This window comes from Gopherus evgoodei, chromosome 9 (assembly GCF_007399415.2).
Source record: "Gopherus evgoodei ecotype Sinaloan lineage chromosome 9, rGopEvg1_v1.p, whole genome shotgun sequence".
Taxonomy (NCBI): Eukaryota; Metazoa; Chordata; order Testudines; family Testudinidae; genus Gopherus; species Gopherus evgoodei.
In genome coordinates, this window is record NC_044330.1 from 57,010,699 (window position 1) to 57,032,801 (window position 22,103).

Consider the following 22,103-nt stretch of genomic DNA (forward strand, 5'->3'; position numbering starts at 1 on the left):
CCTTGCACATGCACACATGGCTAGCCCCATTTAGATCAATTGTTCTAGATCCCAACAGAAGGTACCTTTGTACACAAATATTTGAGCAGATGCAGCTGTAGGGAAAGGCTTCCACTGATATCAGTGGGATTCTGGTCAGGTCCATAACTGAACAAGTAGCAGTCTCTAGCCTTTCCCCTCAGCAGGAAAGATTATGCAGGAAAGATATTGTGACAATATGAGGAGGTGAGAGCAGAGAGAAGCTCCTCCAAAATAATGCTAAAAGCCATACAAAGAGTAAATTCAGTTCCTCTGCATACCCTTGGCTCTCTCTCTTTTCCACCCGCACAGCCAAGACCCCTAAGGTATATCAGTGACTGCTTCCAGAAGATGGTACCACATGGACAAAGTCAGTGATTTGATATTTTCATTCATTTGGAGAATTAAATGACAAAGCAGCAAGACACTCCCTCCAGTAATCCTGCAGGAAAGTTTGACATACATGGGGGACCTAACTGGGCAACTCTACTCACGTGAGCGAGCACTTACTTCCGCAAGTCATCCCCAATTGTCCAACACCAAGTCACTGGGGAGTTTGTATTCATGCCAGAATTCTATTGAAATCAACATGGCTCAGGCTGGGTACTTGAGGCCAATGCTACAGGAGAGAAAATTCTGGAAAGTATCAATGCTGAAGGAGAACGCGGGATGAAAGGACAGCTGTATACCGCAAGGCATCCTATCAAAGCAGAAAGATCACAGCTCTTCTGTGATCTGAAGGGGATGCCCCTGGAATATTATGTTCAGTTCCAGGCACCCTCTTGCCACAATGAGAGAAATACTGCATGAGCTAGAGAACAAAAGCCAGAGGGGCTGACTTGCCTAGCTCTTATCCTTACCCATGCAGAGAAGAGGAATGGTTATGTCTACCCCTTAGTCCTAGCCCAGGCTCATAGATGTGTTTGGCCCAAACATCCCTACCATCCACACCCAAAACTCTCCTGCATATGCTTATGTGTGCTTTGAACCCCACACTTGCTTGCACAGCTGGAGATGGGCATAAGAGCCAAGCAGTGCTTTAGCTCATGCCGGAACCATCCCTCTTTGCAGTGAGGAGATAGGCCAAATCGCTCAAGGGCTGACAGGCCTCCATTGCTGTCCTGCAATCTCCTCTCTCCCTGCTGCATCCAGGACAGAAGTTCTCCCACAATGAACAGAACTGGCTGGGGAAGAATCCTAGCATGTCTCAGCACACATAACCACGGGCTATGCCCCCAGACATACAGCCACATGCTGAAACAGTGAGAATACCACAATGCTCTGCTGTGGGACTACTCATGCTCTGGCTAGGCTAACCCAAGTGTCAATCATCTGGTTTAACCATGCAGTGTAGACACACTAAGGGGGAAGGGAGCACAGACATTTGACGATGACATAATCACCCAAGAGCGGTAGGAATTTAGTGTGGTGCACTGGGACTAATGGGATTAAAGCCTGAGACTGGCAGAGTGAATGTCAATGAAAGCTCCAGAGAATGAAAGGTGGAAGGGGGGGCTGGCTGCAGAATAGTCTCCCACAGGAAGTGATGGAAGCCCCATCATTGGGGACTTTTGTTTTACAGTGGTCAACACACTGCAGAAAGTCTATTGGAGGGAGGGAGCAAGTCTGCATTGGTAGGGAGACTTAGTGGATGACCTCACTGGTCTTGTCCATCTCCAGCTTCCACGATTCATATGAGGCAATCTAGTGAAGCCTGCTCATCTGAGGCTCTGATTAGACACAGTTACCCATCCATACACAGCTCACTGCTTTTGACATTGCCACACATTCCCTCTAGGAAGAGTTTCCTGGTGCAGGGCAGTGCCGCTGATCCTGTTACGTAACACTGTTGCTTTCTAACAGACTGGCTGGAAAAGAGCTCTGGGACAACATTAGTGTCACACATTCCAGCCCCAGTTCAACACAGCACAAAGCCTACAAAACTCCCAGGCATTCAGCATGGGCTGCTTCAGCCCCTTCTGCCACAGTTACCTCATTGGGAATAGGCACCTGAAAGCAACTTGGGGAAGCTAGTGTACCTCATCCAGAGCAAATTGTAACATGGCAGGACCCCAGCTCATGAAACAGCTTTCAGTTTAAGACTCCAGCACTGCTGGTCCAAGTCCAGGCTGGGAAAGACAGAGCTTGCAAGACAGCCAAGTACATGCTGTATGAGCTCAGCAGTAGCAAAAGAGGACCAGTGGAGGTGAAGATCTCATACTGACAGCCTAGCTGCTTTGCCAGCGGGTGGGCAAGATGAAGGTCTGTTGGTTGTATTTTCAAAGAGAGAGAAACAGCCCCAGGAGAGTTACTTGTCCTACCCACCCCCTTCACCCCCACCAAACAGAGAGTGACGGGCCCAGGCAGCAGCTGCCACAATGAGATTTGCAGTGATACACAGTCATCCCAAGCGGGACTGAGAGAGAGTTTTCCAACATTTCCCAGCCTGCTGCTCTCTTGTGGCTGTCTGGACAGCCATGTCCCTCCCATAGCCTCCTGGCGTGGATAGACAGGTTAAAGTGTTACTGACAGCAGGCCCTGAGTAGCCTTGACTCAAGTGATTGGTATTTTATCTAGTTGGGTCGATTTTACTGCCAAGAACTTCCCTGAAACCCTAGGGCACATTTAAAAGATCATTGCTCATTTGTGTCTTGCTGCACATTTTGGTTAGGCCTTGATCTGGGATTGGCTTCAAAGCAGCTGCTGGGGTGGGTACATTATGGTGCTGGCCATAGGGACTCAAGTAGACACTTGTACCTTTATTTTGGTAGGGTATTTGTCAGGGAATAACAGATGAAGGATCATAATCCACACCAGAGAGTGGGCTGAGCAGAAATGGCACGGACATGGGAGGGAGGGAAGCAGACCTCACTGCCCCACATTTAGCTGAGATTCCAGTCACAGGGCAGCTGACTGTAGCCCCACTCTTCCAAAGGAGCACTGGTGTCTGCAGAGGCTAGGGGAGGATCAGTTTCTAACACCCACTCCCATCTGCACGAGGAGGTTGATTTCAGGCTGAGGCGAGCCAGCGCTCGCCAAAAGAAAGGAGTGTGTTTGTGGTGTTGGTTTAGTGGCCCTAACCCAACTCCCAGTAAGAGAATGGAGCTGGTAGGTGGCTACCCACAACCCCATGGCCTGTGCCCAGCTCCCAAACTAGGAGCACAGCAGCATGTGGCCTGGGATCTAGGTGAGCTGGGTTCAGTTGCCTTGAGCAAGTCATGATCTCTGCACCTCATCAGGGCTTTATTTCCTCTGTTTTGCTTCTCTATTTACAATTTGAGGTCTCTGAGTTAGAGACCATGCATCAACTGCACTGGTGCCCTTACTTCAGATGGCAGCTCAAGCCACAGCTGCCCTGAGACAGAGGGTGGCGTGGGGGACATGGTGCCAGCAGAGTCCAGCACTCCTGTCCCTCACATAGAAACAGACTCAAGTAAGAGGATTTGATCTGCATAAGAGGCTTTTGTTCCATTCTGCTATTTCACCACAAAGGCAGAGCGAAGCCAGGTTGTACAGCCAGACAGGCTCAGGGAAGGAACAGTTCAGAAAGCACTGCAGTGTGATAATGGAGCCCTAAATAGCTCCAGCTGACCTACAGCTTAGCTACAACTAACCAGGAAGGAGATCTTGGAGTCATCGTGGATAGTTCTCTGAAGACATCCACGGAGTGTGCAGCAGCAGTCAAAAAAAGCAAACAGGATGTTAGGAATCATTAAAAAAGGGATAGAGAATCAGACAGAGAATATCTTATTCCCCTTATATAAATCCATGGTGCGCCCACATCTTGAATACTGTGTTCAGATGTGGTCTCCTCATCTCAAAAAAATTATACTGGCATTAGAAAAAGTTCAGAAAAGGGGAACTAGAATGATTAGGGATTTGGAACGGGTCCCATATGAGGGGAGATTTAAAAGGCTAGGACTTATCAGCTTGGAAAAGAGGAGACTAAGTGGGGATATGATAGAGGTAAATAAAATCATGATTGGTGTGGAGAAAGTGAATAAGGAAAAGTTATTTACTTATTCCCATAATACAAGAACTAGGGGTCATGAAATGAAATTAATGGGCAGCAGGTTTAAAACAAATAAAAGGAAGTTTTTCTTCACACAGCGCACAGTTAACCTGTGGAACTCCTTACCTGAGGACGTTCTGAAGGCTAGGACTATAACAGGGTTTAAAAGAGAACTAGATAAATTCAAGGAGGTTAAGTCCATTAATGGCTATTAGCCAGGATGGGTAAGGAATGGTGTCCCTAGCCTTTGTCAGAGGGTGGAGATGGATGGCAGGAGAGAGATCACTTGATCACTACCTGTTAGGATCACTCCCTCTGGGGCACCTGGCATTGGCCACTGTCAGTAGACAGGATACTGGGCTGGATGGACCTTTGGTCTGACCCAGTATGGCCGTTCTTGTGACCTAAGAAGCTTTGCAGTCTTCAGAGGGAAATCTCTCTTTTCCATGCCCTTTGGCCCATTGATATTAACATGTACTAAACCTACCAAATAGCCAGACCCTCTTTCAGAGCTTCCACGAACCCAAGGCTAAGTTAGAGTTCACAGGCTGCTTATGACCATTCCCTGTGAGATTCTACTCCTCACTACTGGCCCAGCGTTCCATGGCCCTGTCTACACTGGGAAAATTCGGCAAGTGTTTCCCCATGTTGCTACCATGGGCTGAGCTGCTTCTAAAGCCCTAGGACAGGTGGGCCACACTCATCTTAAACACTGTGCAGATTAGACCTAGTCTCAACAGGGTTGGGCAATGGCACATAGCACACCAGCTGCCTGTCCATCTGCACTAGGGTGTCTGATGTTGTCAATTCAGGTGGAACTGAGCCAGAATGGGAACAGCTGGAAGCAGTGGAGTTTTGGTATAGTCAGAGGGCTAACAGCAAGGGGAAACTGAGGCAGCAGCCACATTAACAGTGGCCTACCTAGTTGGTGCAGTACAGACACCAATGTGGCCATACCTACAACATGTGCTGGCACTGCTAGAGAGATCAAGCTACCACAGCTTTCTTTTTTAGTTTTTTTAAGCTCAGGGACCAAGGTTTACTGTTGGAAATAATGTTGCAATCCGAGCACTAGGTTGCAGCTGGGAGGTGAGGAGGAGATTTGGGTTGAGGGGGAAGAATTCAGCCACAGTTCATTGTAGGGCTGTCCACGCAGCAGCTGTCCAAGCTGCCATTTCAGCAAGTGTCCAACAGGTTCTTGCCCCTACACCCAGCCAGCCATGCTGCCTGGAGGAAGGGAATACAAGGCCTACATCTTCCCCATGCCAATATCAGCCTTGCACAGTCACATGTGCGCTCCCCAGTAGCAGTGTAGCTTTGTGCAGGGACACAGAGAAGACACCTTGTACCCTTGACCCAGCTTCTGCACCTAGGCAGGGCCAACCAAAAGCTGATGTTCTTTTGCATTTGCTTTACAGTCAATTAAATTAGCGGTCACCTCAAATCACTTCCTCTCACCCAGCTTCTTGTTGCATTACAGCTACCCCAAAAGGATCAGGACCCCTTGGTGCTAGGCACTGAACACATGAAGAGAGAATTCTTTGGGGCAGGGACTTAAAGTCCCATCAAGGATTAAATTTTTTATTAATGTTAACTGATTGGGAAGCAACAGAAATGTGCCGTGTCGCTGATTAAAGGGACAGGCTGGTGACTCCAGGGAACCCCCTGCCCTCTAGGGCTGAGCTCTGGGCTGTGGCCAGGAGTGCTGGAAGTCCACATAGGAGTGATGGGGCTGTTTTATCTTGTACAGAGTTCAGATGCAGTCTTGTAGGTCTGTCTGTACAGGAGACAAGTGCACCCATGTGAGCAATTTCCAAATATATGTAGGTACAGTTTTCTCACATAGGGAAATTCTGCCTCTGGGGCTAATCCAACTGTGTCACCATTTTCTTTTGCTTGTCTGCACTACTTGCATGGCAACTTGTAGCCCAGGATCTGTGCACCTCCATTGTTACCATGCTTATCCTCACCACACATCCGAGGTAGGCAGTGCTGCCTCCCCATCCCCCCATTGTACAGGTGGGGCCCAGTGTCACACAGGAAATCTAGTGGAACAGGGGACCAACCCCACATCTGAATCACAGGTTAGCGCCCCAGCCACTGGATCAGCATTCCTGCTTCTCCCCATGGAGGAGCAGGTAGGACTGGGGAGATGACTGGCATGTACATTCCACTCTGAAAACAAGAACATTCTGCTCCGCACCACATGCTGCTGAAAGGCTACCTTGGTGTTCCTGCTAGAACACTCAATGGGTAGTTACCTGGGTCTCCCAGAACTAAGGACAGCAGATGTGCAAAATATGACACAGGAAAGGGAGTCAGAATATAACAAGGTAGCCCAAATTTTGAAGAGTGCAGGGAAGGCAGCAAGTGGAATAAGAGTCCCCAACAGCCTGAGGGGACCTATGTTATCTTGTTGCCACCTGCAGGTTACAGAAGGCAAGTATAATTCACATCTGCATCCAAGCAACTCCCTTCTTTACAGAGCACTGTTCATCCAGGAGGAGCACCTGACAAATTCTACAGTCAGCTTGTGGAACTCATTGTCACACAGTGATGCTAACAGCTCAGCACAGTTCAACAAAAGGACAGGACCATTTATAATCCTGGATATTCTAGAATGGATTAAAAATAGCCAGGAGTCTTGGAAGGGCTCTAAATCCTCCTGCCTCAGAGCTGAAACCAGCTGCTGATGGAATTTCCTTGGAAGCAGTCTCACCAGCCAGGGAAGGGAAATTAAGCTCCAAGGATTTGTTTTTAAGGCCTTTTCTTCAGGGCTTGTTTTGCCGGAGTAAAATCTACAAACCAAAGGAAAATTAAATGCTCCCTGTGTTTCAGTAATTCCCATAGGACTTCCCTGGTTTAACTAACGTGAAGCTGTGAGGACAGCCTTCCTTTAGGTTTTCCCTTGACCCAGCTTCCCCTTCCTTTTAACCTCCACCCCTAAGCAGCCATGAGACAGGCAGAGACCTATTAACTCTTTACAGGCTGCAACATCTTTACCTTTAATGGGCAGGCTATTCCATAACTGCCCACTGCAAGGTTTCTTATTTCTTTCTCTGAAGCATCTGGTTTTGAACACTGTTGGAGTAGGAGACTAGACTCTGACCTCTGTTGTGATCCACTCTGGCAGTTCCTATATAAATTAATCCCCATATTAAATGTAAAAATAGCTGTATTAATGTAACCACCACATAGGCATGATGAGGTATAAAGGTTATTTGGTATGGCCACATTGCTCGCTGGTAGACCCATAGATTAACGTCTGAAGGGAGCACTGTGATCATCTAGTCCAGGGGTAGGCAACCTATGGCACTCGTGAAAAGGCGGCACACAAGCTGATTTTCAGTGGCACTCACACTGCCCGGGTCCTGACCACCAGTCCAGGGGACTCTGCATTTTAATTTAATTTTAAATGAAGCTTCTTAAACATTTTAAAAATCTTATTTACTTTACAAACAACCATAGTTTAGTTATTTATTATAGACTTATAGAAAGAGACCTTCTAAAAACGTTAAAATGTATTACAAGCACTCGAAACCTTAAATTAGAGTGGATAAAAGAAGACTCGGCACAGCACTTCTGAAAGGTTGCTGACCCCTGAACTAGTCTGACCTCCTGCACATCGCAGGCCATAGAACCTTGCCCACCCACTCCTGTAACAGACTCCTAACCTCTGGCTGAGTTACTGAAGTCCTCAAATCATGGTTTAAAGACTTCAAGTTACTGAGAATTCATCAAAGGAAAGTGAAAAAAACCCAGGGGCTCTGCCAATCTGACCTGGGGAGAAATTCCTTTCTGACCCCAAAACATGGCAATCAGTTAGACCCTGAGCATGTGGGCAAGACCACCTGGGAAAGAATTCAGAACCCTTAGAGCCCTCCCCATCTAGTGTCCTTTCACCAGCCACTGGAGCTATTTGCTACTAGCAGTTACAGATCAGTGACATGCCCTTGTAGACAGTCCCATCTTACCATTCCCTCCATAAACTTATCAGGATCAGTCTTGAAGCCGGTTAGGTTTTTTGCCCTCACTGCTCCCCTTGGAAGGCTGTTCCAGAACTTAACTTCCCTGGTGGCTAGAAACTTTCATCTAATTTCAAGTCAAAACTTCTTGATGTCTAGTTTATAGCCATTTGTTCTTGTGTCAACATTAACACTTAATTTAAATAACCCCTTTCCCTCCCTGGTGTTTAAGCCTCTGATGTTTTTATAGAGAAGAATCATCTCTCCCCTCAGCTTTCGTTTGGTTAGGCTAAATAAGCCAAGCTCTGTGAGTCTTCTCTCAAAGGAGTACAGAAGCCGTGAGATTTATGCAGGTCATCTCTGACTCATTCCAATAAAACCTTTCCATCACTGCATCATGAATTCAGCATGTGCCACATATTTTACAGAAAAAAATTCAGACCTGCTTTAACCAGCGGTTCTCAAACTGTGTTCCGGGGACCCCAAGGGACCTTAGAGACTGCACATGGGGTCTTCAAAATGTCAACCATCATGCCAAGGATAGACAGACTCTGCAGTAAGAAGCAGGTACACCCCAGGGGTTCTCAAACTGGGAGTTGGGACCCCTCAGGGAGTCATGAGGTTCTTACATGGGGGTCACGAGCTGTCAGTCTCCACCCCAGACCCCGCTTTGCTTCCAGCATTTATAATGATGTTAAATATATTTAAAAGTTTTTTTAATTTACAAGTGGGGGTCAAATTTGGAGGCTTCCTATTTGAAAGGGGTCACCAGTACAAAAGTTTGAGAATCACTGAGGTACACCCATCTGGAAGTGCTCTTCTACTCTTAAAGAATTACTAACAGTACATGTTTATATGAAGTACACATAGACCTTTCTCAGCTGGGAGTCTGTGATTAACAATTAACATTGCTTTTGAAAAGGGGACCAACAACAAAAAAAAGTTTGAGACCCTCTGCCCTTAAGGCTCGTTCCCAGGCACCATCCATGCTCCTAGGAAACAGCCCATTTCTTAAGGGTCAGGTAGAGAATAAAAGGTTTGAGTCTGAGACTTGCTGTATTTAGTCTTGTACCAGTACTAATGCTGCCAGGCCAAAGGAAGCAGGGATAGCGTCACAGTCCACACCAGCAGGGCTGGAGACAAACCCTCCATAGCAATAAGAAGCAGCTAATCACCTTTAATGAACCTAGTCCCATTGGTTTTAGATGCTGTAACTGTTGCACGGAGCTTATTTTCCCAGTCTCCACTCCGCTCAGACAGGAGAAGAGCCACTGCCATTACCCCATGTGGGAAGAGGTGGAGAGGAAGCCCTGGCTCCTGGCCTGACTGGGAAATAGGGTGACCAGATGTCCTGATTTTATAGGGATAATCCCAATATTTGGGGATTTTTCTTATATAGGTACCTATTACTCCCCCCCCACCCCACTATCTGGCTCGATTTTTCATATTTGCTATCTGATTACCCTACTGGGATATGAAAGCATTTGCTGCCCCTTCTTTTCATTGAGACTGAGGCTAAGTGGCCTTTCAGAGGCCTATCTGCAGCTGCAGGAGGCTCAGAGAGGACATGCTAGGAGTGGAAAGAAGGAAGGTTCTTTTGCGATCCTAGTTAAGTTCTGCTTAGCAATGTTCTGGGGGTAATAAAAATCCACTTCATGGAGGGGTGATATTTTATTACAGAGCTGGGGAACAGAGACATGTAGCAACTGGTACCCCACAGTAGATTGATAGCTCCCCTTGCACAGCCACCTGTCTTCACTAGTGAGCAGCACTGGAAGAGGGTACCAGGAAATCCAGCAGGCCAGATTTGCAAGGGCTCAGCATCCAAGATTAGGGACAGGTTCTCAAAAGGGCTCAACACCCTAGGGGTTAAGATCTCTGGAAAACCTAGCCCCAGCTGGCATTACTGAGGCCTTCTGAAAATTCTGACCATAATGGACAATTTTGGAATAACCTGCTCAGAAGGGAGTGTCTTCCTAGCCTCTGGCTCCCAAACACAGCCCTCTGCTCATGCCCACACAGGAGCATATCATGCTAGCAGAGAAGTTGTACAGTAAGTGCTAGATGAATGCTCTCTTGTGAAAGTTCTTCAGAATGACACCTGATTTTATAAGCGGTAGAGCTAACATATGCATTTGTAACACAGACAAAAATGTCCATTTTGTGAGGGATCTGGCAGTCAAGGGAGGCTCCTAATGCTGCTGGAGACTTTCCATGCTCAAAAACCAGAATGGGCCTCAACAGCCCAGTCAGAATGACTAACTCAGGCAAAAGCCAATGAAACAGCCCTAACTATAATAAGGTTAAGCTTTATGGCCCTGATCCTGCAGACACTTTACACATGAGTAGCTCTAGGCATATGAGTAGTTCCACTGAGTTCAGTGGGGCTGCCCAAGTGTGTAAAGGAACTCATGCATCATGGTGTGCAGGTTCAGGGCAATAAATGCCAACAAGCCCTATGTATCCTTAGAAAAAAAGGGTATTCTAAACTCTTGCATTAGGTACCTAGATCAGCTGTAGATTTTCTTAGTGTCATCTTTGTAGTATCTGGGTACTTCCCAGGTAAGTCAGATCAGCAAGGTCCCTAGCAGACCTCATAACATCTGCTGCTCCCCCTGACTTGTTATTGCTTGGTTTCTTCTATGTTTTAAACTAAGCAGAGCTCTGATTAGGGTAGAAAAGCACTGGCAAAGAAGAGGGACCAGCACCATAACCTAAGAGTCTCTGCATAGATCTAGTCTCCTCTGGAAGTGTGTTTCACAGCCAGATAGCCTCAGTTGAGGCTGCTTTGTCCCTAGCTCTCACACACTTCATCCAGCACTTAGTCTGCATTATTCCAGACAAGCCCAGCTGTCTTGGGGAGGCAGTCAGGGATGGAGATGTGGGGGCACAGCAGAGCCCAGTCCAGCCCCCACAGAGGCAGGGAGAGCACACCACTCAGCCCCTCCCCATCACCAGCCATGTCTCCAGCTCCCAGCCCTGCGCCTGATCCTCATCCCCAGCCTTGGTGCAGGTCCATTCCCAGCCCAGGGCCAAGGCTGGGGGGGGGAGAGAAAGGTTGGGAGCAGAGCCAGACTGGGCCACAGCCCCGGCTTCTACCACAGGCCGGTTGTGGCTCTGTTCCCACCCCCAGTCTCAGCCCCTGGCTGTGACCCCGCTTCTGGCTCCAGACCTACCTCCAGCTGCAGCTCCAGCCTCAGCCTCCTTACCCCATCCATATCCCCAGTGCCTAGCTCCCAGCCCAGCTCCATGAGGGTCAGGAGTCACACCAGGGGCAAGGGGGGCACCGCCCTCAAAAGTTTGGGAACTGCTGCATTGCTACCTTAAAGCACATTAGGAAACCTCTAGTGCACACCAGCAGGATCGACACAGACCAATTATTCACAACACATTAGAAAGCTTTAGAAATCATATCCCTATGGATATAACCATTTCCAGTGTTTAGCTAATAAACACAAGTATTTATTTTGTATCAGGGTGTTTATCACTATTTAGTGGCTAAAACCAAAAACCCTATTCATAAGTCATATCATTAAGACCACCATAGCACCTCCTGACATCAGATCATGGCATTGCAGGGGACATTGCCTCTAGTGTCCTATTAGCCAGTTCCTAGGTATACAATGACCTGTCTTTGTCCCACTCTCCCATGGCCTGACACTCCAGCCTAGTCACATAGAAGTTCAATCTCCTTGTGGGCCAACAAAACAGCCAACTGTAAATCCAAATAAGTATCTATGATCATTCAGGCTACACTGATCTCCTCTGATTCTTAGCCCCTGCAGAGCTTCTCCTATGCTACTGTCTTCCAGCAGGTTTCTCCCACCCCCAATTGCCTCCAGCAACTTCCCTCCAGGATCTCCCTGCTCCCTACAGGCCCTAACTCAGTCACCTTTAGAGCCTAATCTGCTTCCCCCATAGATTTCTTCCCACTTACCTTCCTCAAGCTCTTCCCACCCAGCCTGCTCAAGTAGCCCTCTCACTAATTTCCCCTCCTCACACAGCTGGGATTGTAGCAGGCTGGGTGGGGTGTTTATCAGTATGTCTATCCCACTCAGCTGGAGATAGCTGGTGATCACAGGCAAGGCTGAGCCAGCTTGCCTTAAAGGGCCACTTACTTGCCTGTGACATAGCCCTCGAGACATCCTTGCAGTGGCATTAGTTGTATCTGGAAAATGAGTGTCAGTGGCACATTGTCAGCAGGGGAGAATCCACAATATTTCACTGCCTCTCCTAGCAGCACCTAAGAGAGAGTCAAATTGTGGAAAGGGAAAAGTCCAGCTGGCAGTAGTGGAACATAGTTAAATGACTTCTTCATCCTGTTTGTAAGAGGTCTCCCTCCTGATAGTTACCAGCTTCCTCAGCCCTTGTAAGAAGCATGCTCATTTGGATATATACAACACCGGTGAAACTTTGCTGAGCGGTGCCTGTTTACTTCAGGACAGAGACAGGTCCTTCCCCACTGGGGTTAGCTGACAGTGTAAGGAGTACTTTTTCCAATTATCCTGGAGCCACTTTTGGCCTCCGCCAACCACCAGAGCCTCTGTTGAATCATCACATTGCTGAACGGGAAGGAAGATCTCTGCTGAGTTGTGGAAGATGCCACTGCATAGCTCAGCAAGGTGTAGGATCTTATCCCAGTCCTGAAAATCACCAGGAGAGGGAAGGAGCTAAGCAAAGGAGCCGTAGAACCGAGGTTCTCAGTCTGGAGGTCATGAACAGGGCATGGGCCCGTAACCCTCTTCCCATATTGCTAAATGGCTATTAGCCAGGATGGACAGGGATGGTGTTTCTAGCCTCTGTTTGCCAGATGCTGGGAATGGGCGACAGGGGACGGATCACTCAATGATTACCTGTTCTGTTAATTCCCTCTGGGGCACCTGTCATTGTCCACTGTTGAAAGACAGGATACTGGGCTGGATGGACCATTGATCTGACTCAGTATGGCTGGGCTTATGTTCTTATGAGACCCAACTAGTTGGCAGGGGTCCTGCCTGGTATGGAAATAGTAGAGAACCACTGTCCTTGGAGGAATCTTATAGACCTTTCCTATGAGGAACGGGGTTGTTGCCTCTATCCACAGGAAAAAATCTGTGTTAATTACTTTCCCCAGCAAACTTTGGCTTTCCTCTGAGCCCTCAGGTGAACTCACTAGATGGAGAGTATTCTGCCCAGACCTGTCATCTACAAAGTTTCTCAAGCAGTGGGACAGAAGAAATTGGGGGAGAATGAGGGAAGTGTCACAAGACTGCGGAAATTTTATGACAATCTAAAGCAAAGAAAATCTCGCATCCCCACTCCTCACACACCTTGTACCCTTCATGATCAAGTGTCCTCTTTCACTCTCTCACAACACACACAAGCTGATTGTTATTCTCACTGAGACATTTTTCCTCTTACTTTTATAATAAATGTGAGGAGGGACATAGACATTTCTGACTTTGAATAAGGCTTGCCTACCTAAAAACACAGGATTGAAGAGAAACAGATCTAAAGCTTCTCCTCTCACAAGACAGTGATTTCCCTTTTGAATCTGCTCAAGTGCTAGTGTCTGCCTATAACTTCCAGCCATCCCTGAACTCCATTGGCATGTATGTAGCTTCCAATCCTATGTCCACTCTCAGATCAACAAGACCCTGTTTGAAATTGTTATTTATAATACAAGCTTTTTCAACATTGCTGCTCTATCGCTGGTGATCGCTGGTACTGGGTAACAGTCTTACCGTATGAAATGTGTCAGTCAAACTGATAAGATTATTAGGCTGATGGAAGAACAGCATTTCATCAGCATGTAAATTTCAGTCACACTGCCGCCTTAGATAAACCTAGGGCTTGCCATATTATTCCAAGTAGAATCCAGTAGAACAAAGTGCTTTATAAACCCATGTCCTTCACACTGGGCTAAAGGATGCTAAAAGCAGCATTGAATGCACTATACACTTCTTTTATCCTGATTTAAAAACATGGCTAGAGTAGCATATCTAGGGCTGCTGGAGTGGGAGCAGGGTTGGACTGGATTTGGCATGCACATTTCTGGAATGTTTTTGTAAATGTGTGCATATGCCATGTGCAACCATGAAAGCTCTAGTTGCCACAAAAGCTCTAGTTAAGATTACAGATCTATTTCCATTAGAATTCCCTCCTTTCATCAGCAGATCAACTTTGGGAAAAGTTCCTTTAAGGCAGAAACTTTGCATGCATGATCTCAGCCTGAAGGCTAGTTGTTCAGGCATTCTGAGCAAAATCCGTTCTGCACTTTAGAGTTATTTGTGAGTAGAGGGAAGGGAAAAACAAACCTTTTCAACTGGGAAATAATTGTTTGTGTTGGGGTTTTTGCTTAGAAATAACTCCCACTGGCTGAACATCCTCCATGGCTAGATCTCAGGGGGCACTAGTTGCTGTGTAAATCTAAGAAGAATGTTTTGTGGGATGAAAAAATTGCTTCTGCGCGCAAGCAGTTGCAAATTCCTCCTTGTTCCCACTTGTGCAGAGCCTGGTGGTGGCACTATGGAGCTGTGCAGGACAACAAAGCAAGGTCAGAATCTGATGTGCTTTCCTTTATCCAGTGAGGGGGAAAGGGGGGGTTAGAAAGGCTTGAGATCACCATGAGGGGTAGAACAGCCAGCAGTGAATGTCCTCTGGCCCTCCCAGCCTCCAGTATGTTCCCGTCCATCCTGACCCAGCCTGGAAGGGGTTGTCTATTTACTCCCAGTCAGTGAGCAGTACCTCAGTCCTCAGTCACTGGTGCTCAGTTGTCTGCTCTGCTAACATGTAGATTAGGATAAACCATGTTCAGCTCTGCAGGTTTGACCCCAGTATCTGGACCTATGCTGTGCTGAGTACTCTGTGTTCTTATTTACACTTGCAGCTAAACCAATTTTGGCCATGGCTCAGCCGCCAGCACTGCTGACATCCATGGTGGGCAACAGGGAATGTTTGTAATGGGGTGTAGTGGGCCGGCGTGGCTCCCCTCCTCCCCCGAGAAGGTCGAGCCCCGCCGGAGGCCAGAGTGGGTGGAGCTACGGAGCTCTGAGCCCGCCCCTCAAAGGGTCAGGCGGCGACCCAGAACTATAAAAGCCAGCCCCCAGAGCTCAGTCAGGCCCCAACAGCCAGAGAGGTCAGACGTACCGCAGGGAGCTTGAGACTGGGAGACTCCGGTGACCCAATGGAGCCGCCCACATTGGCTCTCCCGTGCTTATTACTGGGAGTCGCTGCCAGAGCTTCCCCTCGCTTGCTACCTGGAGGAGCCGCCGGCGCTACCCTGGGCTGACTATCCTGAGGAATTCCTGGACCTACCACCCAGCCCCGGTCGCAATGAGCCTATGCTCGTGGACCCTTCAGAGGCCGACGTTGGGACCCAGGTAGGTCCCAAGGGGGAGTACGGAAGCAGCCCGGGGGCAGCCGACCCCAGTCAGGCTGCGGAGTTGCTGGAGCCTATGTCAGTGTGTTGCGGCCAGGATCCCCACTGACTGAGCAGCGGAGTGATAGCCGCTGTTAGGGCCCCGGGCTGGGACTCAGTGGAGTGGGAGGGCCTGCGTCCCCCCTGCCACCTAACTCCTGGGTGGTAGACTCCCCCTCTCCCTGGCCAGAGGAAGCCAAAGCCTGAGCCTACTGACAGCGTTTGCTGCCCCGCCCTGACCAAGGGCTGGGCCTTTAAACTGTTACTGTTGCTCAGCCCTGACCAAAGGCCTGAGCTTACTGACTCAGCGTTTGTTACCTGCCCTGACTTAGGGCTGGACCTTAATCTATTGCTAGTACTACTCAGTCCTGACCCAGGCCTGAGCTTACTGACTCTGTGTTTGCTGTCCGCCTTGGCATAGGGCCCAGCGCCACGCGACTGGTACGGCAGCCCTGCCGGAGGGCCTGAGCCCCTTGCCTGCCGGACGGACAAGCCATCCTCTGCAAGGACCGCCGGGCTAGTTTCCCGGACCAACTGGAGTGGAGTGGGCCGGCGTGGCTCCCCTCCTCACCGGAGAGGGTCGAGCCCTGGCCACACCCGCTTACATGGGGATAAGCCCTAGCACTCGGTCTGCAAGGGTCTGTCTTCACTGCAATTAGCTCAGGCTTTTACTATGGTGGTACCCCTTGCCCCCCTCCCATCCACTCACAAAACCCTTGCACCCCAGTTGTGTGGTGCTTTCTACCTGGGACTCGCTGGCCCTCCTGGGGCTATTGGCTAAAGCCCAAGTGCTGGATTTTCAGAGGCAGCTTAGATATTAAGTACACTGCATGACCTGTGCTGGTATGAAGTCCAGGGCCCTTGCAAAGTCTCTTGTTAGTACAGAATGTGGGTGACAGGGGTGTGTGTGTAATGGCAAACCCAGGTAGGCTTTGTGCTGCTGAATCCTAGTTTGGCATCCTCTTTAGGGGGTGGGCCCAGATTTTGGTTCACTCCTGGGTATGACACAGGAGAACTTTTCATGCAGCAGGAATTCCAAACCATCTGTTAAGTTACTAAGTAGAACAAACTTCCTCTGCACCCCGCAGTGGCTCATTAGTCCCCTCCAATCTTTAATTTGCCTACGATTCATGAGGTGATGAAAAAGGGTCTCTGGCATAGGTGGATGCGCATGCTTGAAACTGCCATTCTCTTCTACTCAGGGACCTCCAACAAGTTCTCATCTTCCAATACCACCACAACCTGAAATACTGTTAAAAGCATCACTAGTAAGACTGCCTATCCTGCCCCGCCTTCAAGTCCACAAAAGCCCATTAAAACTCAGTCAATCAATCAATTTAAAGGACTTGCCATTGTCATGATGGGGAAGAACCCTGGGAAGCTGCAGTTCCAGAGCCAAGAGTCAGGAATCAGGGTCTGCAGCAGAGCCTGTCTCCGGCCAACCTATGGAGCAAAGCAGCATATAGCAGGCTGCCTGATTGGCTCCACAGCCTGAACTGAGGGAAAAGTCAGCAGACCAGCTAAGTGTTTGACCATGGCTGAGATAGCTCCTGTGTGTTCTGCCTTGCTTCACTCCTGGTAACCCGGCTCCAATTCCTGGCCTCTGACTCTTGGCTCTGTCACCTAATCTCTGACTCCAGCTCTGATGCCTGACTCCTACTCTGACCACTAGGCGTGACCTGCCAGGTCACAATCACAAGAGCCAGAGAGAGACAGGGAGAGAGGAGAATGCAGGCCAAGGAGATAATAGCTTCAACTTTTACCTTGCTCCGAACTTTTATTTTCTCCTCCTCCCTCTCCACCTCTCAGGACAGAAAAGGAATGGGCTGTTTCATTGCTTTTCAGAGCCACCAGGAGGTGAGGCATGCATCCAGGAGGGCACTGATGATCAGCCATGTGGTCCAGAATCTCCAGAGGAAAAGAAACAAGACCAGAGACCACCTAGTGCAGGAGATGCAGAAGGACTTGTCCAGAAGGTAGGATCAGATCCTGGGACTGCAGAAGAAGATGTTGGAATAAAACCAGTGGAACCAGGCTGTAGCATGGGCCATGTGGGAGACATGGAAAATTATTGCCATGGATTACATTGACCACAACCAGGCGATGAGGAAGCAGGACCACTATCCACACAAGCAACTATTCAAGCAGCTGCTTTGCATGTATGGCCAGCAGAACATGACATCTAGCCCCTGCCATGATCCAGCCTGTTCAATAGCCTCCTCTTCACACTACCACATCCTGCAGCCAATAGACAATTCCAGGTGAGGAATAAGCCACTCAATGCAATTCACAAATGGACATGCATGTGGGGTATATGTACCCAATACACTGCACTGATGCTGATGCACTGATGCTGTGCAATTCCATTCCAGAGGATGCTACACTGATTGGCTTTATGTTCTGTTTTCTTTGCACTTACTTTCTTCAGTTTGTGGCAGATGGACTGTCTGTATTGCTGACTTTTCATACATTATTTTGCTGTTCTGTCCCTCTGTGTGTGAGTACATGAAAAAACAAGAGAGAATTTCAAAGCAAAGATTTTAATAAAGTCTGAGGTTAATAATACATAAGTGATTATCTCTCAGGGAAATTTAAGGGGTCCAGGGAAATTGATGGAGTCCACTAATGTTTCACCCACATTATCCTTCCCCCGTTTTCCCCTTCAAGCTGGGGGGTGGGACACAAAAGGCATCTCATATTTCCCTTGCTCTTCTGACCCAGCCTTAGTTATCAGAGGCACACTTTCTGCCTTCTAACATAATGTTTGAGTTGGGAGTTCCTGGAGTTCTCATTTAGATTTGTTTTTTATCACTAATTATTAATTCCTTCTCTTTGTGTGATGCTGGACAGTCTTTGTATGTTGGTTGAGCTGTCACTTAGAAAAGCTATGTTCTCAGCAAACTCTAGATCTTCCATGTGATACCTCTGCTGTATCTTTCTACACCTGTTCTCAGAATGGCAGTGACAAACAGGAGAGCTGAGAGATATTCTGGATTGGGAACACATAACACTCACTGACATGTGGGTTACCTTTGTGAGCACATGTGCGAAAAGGGAATCTTTTGATCCCTTCTAGCTGCCTGCACCAGTACAGGAGCCCAGCAATATCTGCCTTTCATTCCTGGATTACTTTCTTAAGGCTGCCTTTACAAGGTAAAGGGTTGAAAGCTTGCTTTATTATTGTTATGGTTTTAATCAAAGAAAGCTTTGATTGGCCTGTATGTTCCTTGCTCCCTCAGATCAGAGGACCAGCTGGAGGGCATACAAGAGAACAGATGTCAGGTTTCCTGGGGCCATAAGGCTGCTCCACAGGTGTTACTCTAACCCATACTAAAACTGGAGCAGTTAATAGATCTGTTTCAGCAAAAGGGCTTGAGTGTCCACTTCCAATGCCACATCCAGTTTCAAAGGCAACTGTTTTCATTTAGGTACATTTAGGCACCATTTTTAGGTGTTAACCCAAGTGTAGTGAAGTGATAGGGTGGGAAGGGATCACTAACCCACTTTCTCTCTCAGCCAAGAGACATTTTTTACATTCCTTTGCCATTTTTGCTACAGTCTTTAGTAAGAGGGGCACTGCAGAGGCAATGAATTAAGGATCAGAGGATCAGCCTTGTGTAAAAAGCCATGAGTGCAGGAAACAGTGAGAGTGTACGTGTGCTGGGGAACCATAGTTTGTTAGCTGGAAAAGATTTCAAGTCAAGTGTTAAAAGGGACCTGCAAAGCAGTTTTTTAAATTGACCTGCTGCCTGGGTTTCATAGAATATCAGGTTGGAAGGGACCTCAGGAGGTCATCTAGTCCAACTCCCTGCTCAAAGAAGGACCTAATCCCCAACTAAATCATCCCAGCCAGGGCTTTGTCAAGCCTGACTTTAAAAACCTCTAAGGAAGGAGATTCCACCACCTCCCTAGGTAACCCATTCCAATGCTTCACCACCCTCCTAGTGAAAACGTTTTTCCTACTATCCAACCTAAACCTCCTCCACCACAACTTGAGACCATTACTCCTTGTTCTGTCATCTGCTACCACTGAGAACAGTCTAGATCCATCCTCTTTGGAACCCTCTTTCAGGTAGTTGAAAGCAGCTATCAAATCCCCCCTCATTCTTCTCTTCTGCACACTAAACAATCCCAGTTCCCTCAGCCTCTCCTCATAAGTCATGTGCTCCAGCCCTCTAATCATTTTTGTTGCCCTCCACTGGATTCTTTCCATTTTTCCTCCATCCTTCTTGTAGTGTTGGGCCCAAAACTGGACACATTACTTCAGATGAGGCCTCACCAATGTCAAATAGAGGGGAATTATCACGTTCCTCGATCTGCTGGCAATGCCCCTACTTATACAGCCCAAAATGCCATTAGCCTTCTTGGTAACATGGGCACACTATCTACTTTTATCAGGCTTCTTGTCCACTGTAACCCCTAGGTCCTTTTCTGCAGAACTGCTGCCTAGCCACTTGGTCCCTAGTCTGTAGCAATGCATGGGATTCTTCTGTCCTAAGTGCAGGACTCTGCACTTGTCCTTGTTGAACCTCATCAGATTTCTTTTGGCCCAATCCTCTAATTTGTCTAGGTCCCTCTGTATCCTATCCCTACCCTCCAGTGTATCTACCACTCCTCCCAGTATAGTGTCATCTGCAAACTTGCTGAGAGTGCAGTCCATTCCATGCTCCAGATCATTAATGAAGATATTGAACAAAACTGGCCCCAGGACCAACCTTTAGGGCACTCCACTTGATACCGGCTGCCAACTTGACACGGAGCCATTGATCAGTACCTTTTGAGCCTGACGATCTAGCCTGCTTTCTATCCACCTTATAGTCCATTCATCCAGCCCATATTTCTTTAACTTGCCAGCAAGAATACTGTGGGAGACCATATCAAAAGCTTTGCTAAAGTCAAGGAACAATACGTCCACTGCTTTCCCCTCATCCACAGACCCAGTTATCTCCTCATAGAAGGCAATTAGGTTAGTCAGGCATGAATTGCCCTTGGTGAATCCATGCTGACTGTTCCTGATCAGTTTCCTCTCCTCTAAGTGCTTCAGAATTGATTCTTTGAGGAACTGCTCCATTATTTTTCCAGGGACGGAGGTGAGACTGCCTGGCTTGTAGTTCCCTGGATCCTCCTCCTTCCCTTTTTTAAAGATGGATACTACATTAGACTTTTTCCAGTCATCCAGGACATCTCCCGATTGCCATGAGCTTTCAAAGATAATGACCAATGGCTCTGCAATCACATCTGCCAACTCCTTTAGCACCCTCAGATGTTCTCGTCCAGTTTTTCTAAATAGTCCTGGTCCTGAACCACTTCTTTCTCCACAGAGGGCTAGTCACTTCCTCCCCATGATGTGTTGTCCAGTGCAGCAGTCTGTGTGCTGACCTTGTTTGTGAAGACAGAGGCAAAAAAAAGCATTGAGTACATTATATTTTTCCACATCCCCTGTCACTAGGTTGCCTCCCTCGTTCAGTAAGGTGTCCACACTTTCCTTGACTTTCTTCTTGTTGCTAACATACCTGAAGAAACCCTTCTTGTTACTTCTTGCTAGCTGCAACTCCAAGTATGATTTGGCCTTACTGATTTCACTCCTGCATGCCTGAGCAATATTTTTATACTCCTCCCTGGTCATTTATCCAATCTTCCACTTCTTGTAAGATTTTTTTTTTGTGTTTAAGATCAGCGAGGATTTCACTGTTAAGCCAAGCTGGTCGTCTGCCATATTTACTATTCTTTCTACACATTGGGATGGTTTGTTCCTGCAACCTCAGTAAGGATTCTTTAAAATACAGCCAGCTCTCCTGGACTCCTTTCCTCCTCATGTTACTCTCCCAGGGGATCCTGCCCATCAGCTCCCTGAGGGAGTCAAAGTTTGCTTTTCTGAAGTCCAGAGTCCGTATTTCGCTGCTCTCCTTTCTTCCTTCCTTTCTTTGCTCTCCGTTTGGTTCTTTAGGATATATAAAGGACTGATCTTTTACTATGGTGATTTTTTATTCTTAAAAATAGGCATTTAAAATATGGTATCTCCTGGCTTTGTTGGAGGAGCACTCAAATGTTTAAATAATGTTTGCGGTGAGTTCTCAGCACCTGCCTTGGATGGTGAAACTATTAAATCTTTAACAAAGGCTTTCTTTATTCAAAATGTGAGTTACTCATTAGTTATTTGTCTGTTTTTAAACATCTAACTGTTTTAAAACAGTCTGATTAAAAAAATTTTCTCTCTCCAGGGAAAAAGTCTTTCTTCCCTGGGGATCATCATTTACACTAGCACTCAGTCATCATGGAGTCTTCCATCCTTCACAGGACCTGATCTCCTAAACCTAGAGTACAAACCAAGCAGGGGAAAAACACCCCACACACTTAAAGAAGCTCTGAAAGAATGAACATAAGAACATAAGAAAGGCCGTACCAGGTCAGACCAAAGGTCCATCTAGCCCAGTATCTGTCTACCGACAGTGGCCAATGCCAGGTGCCCCAGAGGGAGTGAAACTAACAGGCAATGATCAAGTGATCTCTCTCCTGCCCTTCATCTCCATCCTCTGATGAACAGAGGCTAGGGACACCGTTCTTTACCCTTCCTGGCTAATAGCCATTTATGGACTTAGCCACCATGAATTTATCCAGTTTCCTTTTAAACATTGTTATAGTCCCAGCCTTCAGAACCTGCTCAGGTAAGGAGTTCCACAGGTTGACTGTGCACTGTGTGAAGAAGAAC

At 47.6% G+C, this 22,103-nt stretch overlaps 1 protein-coding gene across 2 annotated transcripts in view; it reads left to right on the top strand.

Moving 5' to 3' along the window:
• Window positions 1-17,880, top strand: part of THAP4 (THAP domain containing 4) — a 139,448-nt gene extending 121,568 nt beyond the window's left edge. Inside the window, exon 7 of one of the 2 annotated variants that reach the window (XM_030576620.1) lies at window positions 17,240-17,880. In XM_030576620.1, the coding sequence (XP_030432480.1) occupies window positions 17,240-17,374 (135 nt within the window). In that variant the 3' untranslated portion in view covers window positions 17,375-17,880. The remainder of the gene's footprint in view (window positions 1-17,239) is intronic. The other variant, XM_030576622.1, reaches the window with a different exon arrangement.
• The last annotated feature ends 4,223 nt before the right edge of the window (window positions 17,881-22,103 follow it).